Source organism: Phlebotomus papatasi, chromosome 1 (assembly GCF_024763615.1).
Source record: "Phlebotomus papatasi isolate M1 chromosome 1, Ppap_2.1, whole genome shotgun sequence".
NCBI classification, from domain to species: Eukaryota; Metazoa; Arthropoda; class Insecta; order Diptera; family Psychodidae; genus Phlebotomus; species Phlebotomus papatasi.
This window is the reverse complement of record NC_077222.1, coordinates 60,439,729-60,450,243: the sequence shown is the minus strand read 5'-3', so window position 1 is coordinate 60,450,243 and position 10,515 is coordinate 60,439,729. Positions and strand designations below refer to the sequence as shown.

Below are 10,515 nucleotides of genomic sequence, written 5' to 3'. Positions count from 1 at the left end.
GAGAAGCTACATTTGAACATTATATCCATTAATATTAATTTATGTTAAAGAGAAATATATTCAGAGAGTAAACGATAAATTAAACCTTGTTGTACAATTTGAAAAATTACTATTTCTTTTGAAATAATTTTCTATGCGATTGTCGGAAATGAATTACACAAATTCCTTTAGGTAAAATTCATGAGAGTTATTATTTTAAAATTTTCAATTTCTTTCACAAATTTGCAAAGGGGTGTATATTTATTTGCAACACTGACCTGTGAAATCTGTTTTCCATGTCCTTTTCATCCTCATATCGTCAAATAAAACATGTCAGTTACATTTCGCAATATTTATTTCATCTCTTGTTCCACTTTTTAAGTACATGTCTTGTTCTTTTTTTGTTTCTCTTCAATACAATGAAAATCTACTTGTGGGACGGATGCTTATTTCAGCATTCTTTTCTTGATCAAAACACAAAACAATCATTTCCCGTCAGCTTTTTCTTTTTCATTTTTAAATTGAACGTGAAAAATGCTTTTCTTCATAATCCAATTTATTGTCATGAAGATATGTTGTCTCGGAAACTAGATATTTCCCACATCACACATTGAATTACAGTAAATCAATCATAATAAAATGTTGTGATCAGAAAGTCCCTCCAACAAAAAAAAAACTAATAATAAAAATAGGAGAGAGAAAAACACGTCATTTAACAAAAACCTTACAGATTAATAAACAGTGAAAAGGTAGGTTTAATCCCATCAAAAAATGTATTATAGACAACTCAATGTCTCCACTAATATGGCAAGAATAAATTAAAATTACTAGAAAAACAGTCTTAATCATTAATCAAACAAATTGTTCAGAGAGAAATGAATAGAACAAATAACGTTAAAAATATTAATATTTGGTGTAAAATCATTTGTATTTATTATCATGGAATGTTTGATATTTGATCTGTTGCTGTAAATTTATCTTTTTCGCATTTTCAAGAGTGCATTTTGTATATAATATTTATTATAGTTTGAAGGCCTGATACTTTGATCCCATTTTTTTCTACATTATTGTGCATCTTTGACTCGAAATATAAGAGTTCTTTTCTTGGTTATTTTATTATAGAAGAAATTTTGTGATATGTTGGGATTCAAACTTTTTTTTTTAATTTTATTTTGCTGAAACTATCGGCCATTCTCTTCGTGTTCTTTAGGATAAATAGAATACTAGGAAATCTTAATAAAAATTATAAAGAATAAAAAGAAACTACAGTGAGAAAAAACTGATGTGATTGGAATTTTGCAAGAAAAAATAGCCACATAATGGCTATCTTAAAATGTCTTTTCCTTAAATTCACATTCAGCATTGAAATGATTTAAAAGTGTGTTCTGTCTTCTATAAATTAGAGTCTCCCTCGTCCAGAGACTTATTCAAGTCAGCCACTAAGCTCATCATCACATCGCTATAGGGTGAATTTGGACGGAAGGCCGTCTCAAGGAGTTTGTCATCACGGAAAAACTTGAAAATCTCATCAACACGACTCAAACTTTTCTCCGTCAAATGTCTCTTGATCACGGATTTCAGCAAAAATTGACACTCTGTGAGTGCCTTTTGCAAATAGTGAATATCAAAGCTAAAATCAACTTCATGGAAGGAAATTATAGCCATTTGAGTAACCTGCAAAATTACCAATTAAAATACCATTTAACATCCTTACCATAAAATAACTTTAAGCCCCTCCCCTCCACAATAAAAAACTCACCTGAAATTTCTTCCGAAACTTCTCTGCGGTTTGCATTTCGGCCTCATTGAATTCGTCATTGCGAATAAGAACGCCAATTTTAATCACAATCTTTATGATATTCTTGACAAGTCGCTCAGCTTGTTTCTTATCAGACTGCAGAGAGGAAAAAAAAGCCACAAGAATAATAAAAAAAAATTACATATCTTATCATCAAATTGTCACAGCATTTTTTTTTTGTTTTCAATGGAAAAAACTAATAATACGACACAAAATCAATGAATATAAGTCAACGAGTATCTTGAGAATAAAAACAGAAAATCATCTGTTAAACTCTTACATGAATCTTTGCCAGACGATAGATGTTATCCAACAGGGAGGCAGTAGTGTCATCAATAAAGGATTTTGCAACACTCTTCGTTGCCATTCTCGAGAGAATTTTCTTCTGTGCCCGAAGACCAATGTCTCTGGCACGAAATGCCGACGCTGAATCACTCATGACTGCAAACAGAACATGATTCAATTAGACTCTTCTCTCTGGATTGGTGAACATGTGACAAAGTGGAAGCAATTTCATTCAGTGTCTTGCCCAATTTAACAAGAAAACTCATTGATAATAGAACAAACGTACATTTGTTGAAGATAAATACTGCATAATTCAAATGATTCAGACGAAAATACTTTAAACTTAAACTTCGTCATAAGACTTGAATTTCCTTAACACGAAGTAATTTGAGTAAATATTAGGGGAAGGTTTTCAGGCTTCGCACAGACTGCCTTCGAACACTTCATATTTTTTTTCCTTTTTTTCCATATTCTTTTAATGAATCTGACCTATGCTATGTTCGTTCTTATCTATGGTCATGAGATTTGGGTAATGACCGAAAGTATAAAATCGGACGTTTATACACGGACGGAACGCAATACGGACTTCAGACCTAAAGTTTAGCTATATGGCTTAACTACTCTAATTTTATATCAATTACGATTTTTTGGGAAAATTTATCTTAGGATTAGATTATTAAAGACAAATGAAGGCTCTCAAAAAGCAATAAAATTGCTCGCAATTTAAGATTTTGGGCCATTCGGGAACTGGGCTAAACCTGAAGCTGGCCTAATAGTCTATGAGGAGCTTAAGAGTCAAGGAGTTGCTTGATCATGTTCACCGCATGAACGAATAGATTCCCCAGAAAAGCTATGCAAGTCATTGTGAAGAGACATCGACCTCGGGGCAGACCTAGGGTAAGGTGACTGAATCAAATTCAGGATTCGTGCTATCACACTAGGACTTTTTCAATTTGTAAATTCAATTTAATTTTCAGATGAATTATTCCTATGCATTATTTTGCATTAAAAATCATTTGAATTGATAGATTTTCGCTTATTTATTGATATAAACTAATGCTTGGTCCACCAAAATATGTTTAAACATGATAAAATAGCATAAATGTGGTTGCTCAATTAAATTTGAATTCAGCAAATTAAAATGTTAAAATTTCTCATTCAATTCAATTTTATTGCAGTTGAATAAGCAGCCTTTTTAGCCAAATTGTTCTTATTAAATTTATTCACTTGTAATTAATTATTATTTGTGGCAAAAAAAAAATAAAATAAGTATACTGTAATTTAGTGATAAACTTGTACAGAATTGAAGCTTTAGTATCGGGAGTAATTTGCTGAGTTCCTCCAAAGCAATTCGCAAGAAATTGTTGTGTGAAGAAATCTCCAGTTTGGATGACTTCATACAGATTTACAACAATACTGTATGAGAGTCTCTTCATGAGCCCCCTTGCCTACAACCCTTTCTTCTGACTTTCGAGACTCTTTTTTGCATAACAGATAAGTGACTTATGGAGTCATTCACAATCAAAATCTCGCGACATTACTTAAAATTGAGCAAATTTCTTGCAAAATGTGTCCTGGTGTGAGAATTTTCAAGTAAATTCTAGAAATCTTTTAATGCTCAATTGGCTCAATTGAATTTAAAATTAAATTGTGAAAATCCTTGTGTGATATCTTGATCTTGGAAATATACACATATGAGAGCTTGAAATTTTGATTTTGATTATGGCTTCAGAATTGAGGCCAATCTTCATATTTTAAAATGATCTCACAATTTTAATCTAAGCCGGAAAACCAAAGGAAAAGGTTCATTAAAAATAGGGCACGTCCCTTTATTGTTCCATAATATAAAAAGGAGAATTATAGTAAACTTCGTTTGTTAGAAATACCTAGTAAAGAAAACAGAGTCTGAATTAGAGAGCTAATTTTCTTTTTTTCTTTTGTCCTTGTATCTTCGAAAATATTTCGAATTATCTTTTGAAATTTTTTATGATTTATATAGTTTAAGTATCTACTAAAATTTAAAAAATTATAGACCACTTTTGACCTTGTAATTCAATGCCCTATTAAAGAAAGTAGTAATCTCACGTTTATTTAAAGACAAAGTCTTTTCCTCTTATTGATAGTTGCCTCCAATTTAGGGAATTTAGGGAATTTTAAAGTTTTCGAAAGAGAGAGTATTAAGGATAAAGGATGTTCTATTTTGTTAAAGGAGGAGAAGCTTTTCAAACTCTTGAATGAAATCAAGAAATGATTTGTTTTAGCTTTTCGTATTTCCTGAAGGGCATGACTTAACCCTCTAATCTAACGGGTAAGACCACCTCCAGGCGGTCTTCACAAAAATCACATTTAACAGCGACAATAAAGGTTATACACTCAGTCCCGGGATTATGCACATTTTCGGGACCGAAAAAATCGCGCGAAATGGCATTATGCATCGAGAAAATTTGCATAACCGCAGGGGCTTTCTTTTGAATAAATCGTCCGTTAGAACGAATTTCGTGCGGAGTAAAAGTAGTTCAAACAAAAAGATTCAACTGTTTAAAAGAAATTCATCAACAAACAGTACTTTTTGGGCAGAGTTCTTCAATAAATGGTTAGAATATTTAAAAAATTTACCTTAATAAAAGAAATTAAAGTTTTATTCTGAAAAAGTAGCAAAATGTTTTCAAATGTCCCGCGTCGCAACATAGTATACATTCAGGCGTATTTCAAAAATAAGTTCATAAATTGACTCCTAAGGGTAGGCAAACTTGCATAATTGTGTGTGCATAATTCCGTCAGGTGCATAATCCCGAACGACTTAATGCCGGGACTGAGTGTATTTATTTAAAAGTGCTATAGTGTCCTCGGTAATAGTCTTATAAACATTTCTTGAAAGTTTGAACCCATTTTGACTCTTCGTTTTGTTGCTATTCCCAGTTTTGTGTGACAGGTCAGAGAAAAAGCAACAAAAAATATTTGTGCAAAAAAACTCATTTCCAATTTCCATAAAAATACCGATTCAAAGTTATCTGATTAAAACAAGTTTATTTTTTACTGAAAGATATGTTATTCTACTTTTTATATTTTATTTAAAAAATTTGAAAAAACTAAAAATGTGAATTTTAGAAGCAAAAAATGTTTCAAAAAATTTTTATATTTTCTCACCTAGCGCCTAAACTAAAAGAGATAATGAAGAATGAATGGTTTTTTCGACTTTATTGGGTCATAATTATCCTAGAAAACATTCTTTTAGAACTTTTTTTTCGCATATTAACGAAAACACCGTTAGAGGGTTAAATTTCTTATAGGAATGGACCTTATTTAGTGGTCAAATTGTATTTTTATTGAGAAAAAAAAACTAAAAACAGAATATAAAAAATGTATTTATAGTAAAAGAAAATTACATTTTTATTAATAAAAAAAAATATTTAGAATGAACATGATTAAAGCAAAGCGTCATTGTTTTTGATTGATATCCTCGTATAACTAAACAGGTTCCGGCTAATCTTGGAAATTGGAATAAGTATTTTAAAAAATTGTGATGAGCGTAATTATTGATAATGAAAAACAGTGAAATACTAGCAAATTATTTTAAATTTCATCTGAATTATTTTAAATTGCATGGGAGCACGTGCAGCAGAAGATTTCAAGATGAAAAATCTTCCTGTGAAATTCACAAAGTTACTAATAAAATTTCTTCATTCGAATGACAAAACTTGATTGTAGGACATTAAATTTATTTTATGTATTCTCAGAAAAACATATCCTAAAATTAATTTTCATTTACTAATACAATGCATTTCTTTTAACAATCCTTAAAATTATTGTTTTATTGTGTCTTCCTGCATGTTAAACAAATTGGTATTAAGGTTTGTTATGAATCACTATATCTTTCTTAGTAATGCTTTGAAGATGCGTGAGTAGATAAAACACTTGATTTATTTTAACTTCACAAAACGAAGAAATTATATTTTATGTATTTTACCGGTAACTCATTTATCATTGTTTCAATCTCTGTTAAATCTTCCATACTTATTTGCATACAATTTCAATTTTAATTAAAAAGCATGTTTTTTTTTGCTCAATAATTTTGCAATTAATATAAAATTTAATAAATAATTCAGAAAAGATTTTAGAGGAATTACTTGTCTATGATTATATCTTCATTTAATGGTCTTTTAATTAAATGATTATTCAGAAGTTTACTTTTCTCTTTAAATTTCGTATAAAGTATACCCAGGTAATATAGATTAATTTTGCAAAGAGATGAGTGAAATTTCTAAAAACCGAAAATATTATAATAATGTCTGCAATTCCATCATGCGAAGATTTTCACTTTAAATTTGTTGTTTAGATATGAATATATAATGTGATTGTGTATATTATTTTCTTTCTAAGCTCCTTTGTCAGCTTTTACAAAATGATTGTTGTATAAATTCTTCGCAGTCTTCTAAGAACTTTTCTGCGAGAAGAATTTAGTCAACAAGAGAATGTTTTGCCGTTTTATATCTTCTTCAACGAAAGTAGAATATAAATCACAAAGAATTTATATTTATTCCATCGCATTCACAATTATAATCTTCTATTTTCTTGATAATTTGAACTTTGTCAAATTATCTAGCTAGGTTATATTGATATTAAACAATCTCCAGAACAAAAATTACAAAACATAAACTTCAAATAAAACAAATTTCATGGGAAATTTATTATTTCAAAATGTTTGTGTGCGGCTCTAAACCAAAATAAACAAGTTGTCGTGTGAATATAAATTTGCGGTTTTTGTCTGTATGATTTATGAGTGAAAGCTTAAAAAATGTGCACGTGGAAAAGTTCTCAACAAATTTTCCAATAAACGCAAAGTATATCTAAAAATAATGCAAAAAAAATCAATGAATATTGGGTTTACGCCACTAAAGGTGAATTATGTGGGATGTGTAGGAAGTTGAGGAAAAAGTTTGAAAGGAAATCATTCGAGTTTTCAAATTATGAAGGTAATATGAGTCGATTCTGAGAAATTCAGATATGAAAGCAATAGAATTTTTAAGTTGAGGATTCATAGAACTTTCTCCCCACTGAAAATACTCTGTGACCTCTTTTTTGTTGAACTTCTAAATTGCCGAAGGGCAAAAAACCTTTTATGACAAAAATATGGCAAAGGAAAATTCGCATTGTGCTCGAAATCACAGGAATTTATGCAATCTCCGTTTTTCTTATGTGCACCAGTTTCAATTTTATTTGACCCGTTTCACAAAACTTTTCCAATGTAGAAAAAATATTGAGGAGTAACTCATAAAGGCCTCTACACATTGGAAGAAATTTCCGTCAAAAATGACTTTTTGAAGGAAATGTCCTATGTTATTATCGCGTCTACACACTAGAGAAATTTATGTCCATATTGAAGCAAATTCCCTACGCTTGTGTACTCTGAAAAAAAAAGTTTTGTTAAACTAACAAATGGATTTTGTTGAAATTTTGTTAAAAGGATGTTATTTACCAATTTAACAAAACTTTTTCTTGTATTTTACATGGAAAAACATCCTTTTGACAAACTTTTAACAAGATCCAGTTGGCCACCGATTTGACAAAACTTTTCCATATTCTGTATGGAACAACATCCTTTATACAAACTTGTCTTGTTAATTTGACAAAACATTTTTTTCAGAGTAGGAAAAACTCTTCAATATGGACATAAATTACTTCAGTGTGTAGAGGCCATTAAGGTGTCTACACGTTATGAGAAATTTCTGTCAAAAAGTGTGCTTTAAAAATATTGCCTGGTGAGAACTTTTGACAAAAATATGGGTTTTGAAGAAAATTTGCCTATAGTGTATAGGCAATCTCTTCAAAAATCATATCCAAGTCAAGATATTTTGTATCAAAAATTTTATTAAAAAATTAACCGCTACATAGTGCAACAAAATTCAACAAAATAATTTTTGACAAGATTTTTAAAGAAAAATCAACATAATTAAAGATTGTTCTTTATGAACATTTTTTGTTGTGAAAAAACTGTGTTTGTAAAAATTGAAACAGTGTTTGTAGACGTTTTTTTGGGACAGTTTTAAGTGAACGTGTGTAGAAAATTGTTCAAAAATGCTCTGGGTTTTCTCTAGAAATTGCCAGAAATTAATCACTCTGTATATTCTTGAAGTGTTCTTCAGTACAGTGTGACCACGTTCTCCATGGAATACAAAATACATGGAATTATGGAAAGAAGGAAATTGCCAGACTCTTTGGCATTTCAATAGGCTTGATCACTAATTAGAAACCATTAGTGGGAGATATCAAAAGCCTTTGTCAATACTCGGAACTCGGAAAATTGGAGCAAATTGTTTTTCGCCTGTAGCGGAGAAACTGTCAAAAATTTCTTCAATAGTCTCGAAAATGGGCATATTTTTTAGTGTGTAGAGACCATTATGGCGTCTATCACATTGTGAGAAATTTTCGTCAAAATGTAGTATTTTGAAGTAATTTGTATCCACGCGAATTACGTCAAACAATGGATCAGTAAACGAATACTGAAACGATGTGACAATGTCATATGATAAATTTTTTAAAGTAAATTCGGGAGCAGGATAACGCAAAAGCCCAATGAGCACCGATAGGTCATTGCATGAAGCTTTATGAAGCTCTCAGTAATTGATATAAATCTGATTTTCAATGAATTTATCCGAATTTTCTACACTAAAATTTTAAAATTTGTCATATGAGATTGTCATACTGTTATAGAATTCCCTTACAGGATAATGTGATTTCCATTTCTAGATATATTTTCTTTTTCACGCTTTTCCCTTTCTAACGTTAAGAAAATTTTAAATCTGTGATTCTAATATGTTTCTGTGAATTTTACCAACGTTTTCAGGTTTCTTGGTCGTACTTCTGCATTTATAGAAACGTTTCTATTCGAATCGGATTGTGTTAGTATAATGAATTACTGTCTTTATAAATTTATAAAATTTCAAAGTTAAAAAGACTATAGAAAGCGTATTTCCCTACCGATTGGATACTATTATGGTTCATTGGAAATGTCTTCGAATTCTTATCAGTAGTAAGGGGACAGCAGAGTCCTGTTTTGTGGGCGTGGCTTTCCGTGGAGCACGAGACTGTTTTGTGACGCCACATCGATAACTCTGGTGGGTGGGCTACCTGCAGGTCGGTTTTCCCCGCTCCCCGCCCTCCTCTCCCCGTCCTCCTCTCCCCGCCCTCCTCTCTCCCCGCCCTTTCCGGCTAATATTTTGCGTTTTGGTTAACTATTTTAACTGAATATGGAGCACAATACTGATTTGTGGGCGTGGCTTGTCTGTGGAGTACGATACTGTTGAGTGGGAAGCGATTTCATTGGCTGTGGAGCACGATACTGTTGAGGGAAGCGATTTCATTGGCTGTGGAGCACGATACTGTTGAGGGAAGCGATTTCATTGGCTGTGGAGCACGATACTGTTGAGGGACGCATTTTCATTGGCTATGGAGCACGATACTGCTGAAAGAAGCGTTTTCATTGGCTATGGAGTACGATACTGCTGTTTGAAATGTGATCCGTTTCAGACGCCATATTGATCTTAGCTGTAAGTTTTAGGCGACCATCTTGAACTTTTTGGAACTTTGAACTTTTTGATATTGCGCACGCTTTTTGATGGTAATTTTGAATATTTGAATTAACGGAAATTACTTTGGTGGACTCTTTCTCATGTAATTTTTTCTCCCTATACAATTTATATGAGAAAAGATCTGCCATCCATGGGAATTGATCACCAGACCTCTCGGTTGCGAGTCCAGCACCTTATCCATTGTGCCATTGTGGCATGATAGAAGGTTTGCCAGAAGTCTTTCCTATGCAGTAAGCGGGAGTCTCTATAGTCTCTGGCCTATATGCACTGTCCAAGTGTGGAAAAATGCAAATGCAATATGAGACCTTTTCGCGCGCTCGAGACCATACGGGAGAGACTATTTGTATGAGTCTTTGCGCGACAATTTGATTCCTTCAGATGAATGAAGCAACATGGAAAAAATGTCTTGCAGTGCGCAAGATAATTGTAAAATTGAGTCGAATTTCGCAATATTCACTAATTTTACTGGCGATATGAACTATCAATAATTTTCATTGGTTATTGAACAGCATGATGCTGATGCCGTCATGCAATTTAAACCATTTTCATTGGATATTGATCAATAGATATTGAAACGTCATTGAGTTCATATTTGCATGTAAACAGTTTTTTGTTTTTCAAAGCATGCAACTTTTGAGCTTGCGTATTGTTTGCAATATTTGTCTTTTTTATTTAAGTTGTAACATAAATTACCGAAAAATATCATACTTTTCCACTTACATGATTGTATCTCACATTATCCACATCTCTTGATGATATGATCAAACGATCTTTATGCAATTTGTCTAAAAAAAATATTTTTCGTTCAGTGATTTCAGATAAGAAGTGATAAATTTCGTGAAATATATTGAATTTCTGCTTATT

The 10,515-nt window shown here is 31.6% G+C and overlaps 1 protein-coding gene across 2 annotated transcripts in view; it reads right to left on the bottom strand.

The window, feature by feature from the left end:
* Window positions 1-316: 316 nt before the first annotated feature.
* LOC129809529 (protein salivary glands marred-like) overlaps window positions 317-10,515 on the bottom strand; it is a 30,999-nt gene continuing 20,800 nt past the window's right edge. For both annotated transcript variants that reach the window (XM_055859452.1, XM_055859453.1), the window contains exons 3-5: window positions 2,058-2,218; window positions 1,739-1,873; window positions 317-1,653 (exon numbers count right to left, since the gene is read on the bottom strand). In XM_055859452.1, the coding sequence (XP_055715427.1) occupies window positions 1,372-1,653; window positions 1,739-1,873; window positions 2,058-2,218 (578 nt within the window). In that variant the 3' untranslated portion in view covers window positions 317-1,371. The remainder of the gene's footprint in view (window positions 1,654-1,738; window positions 1,874-2,057; window positions 2,219-10,515) is intronic.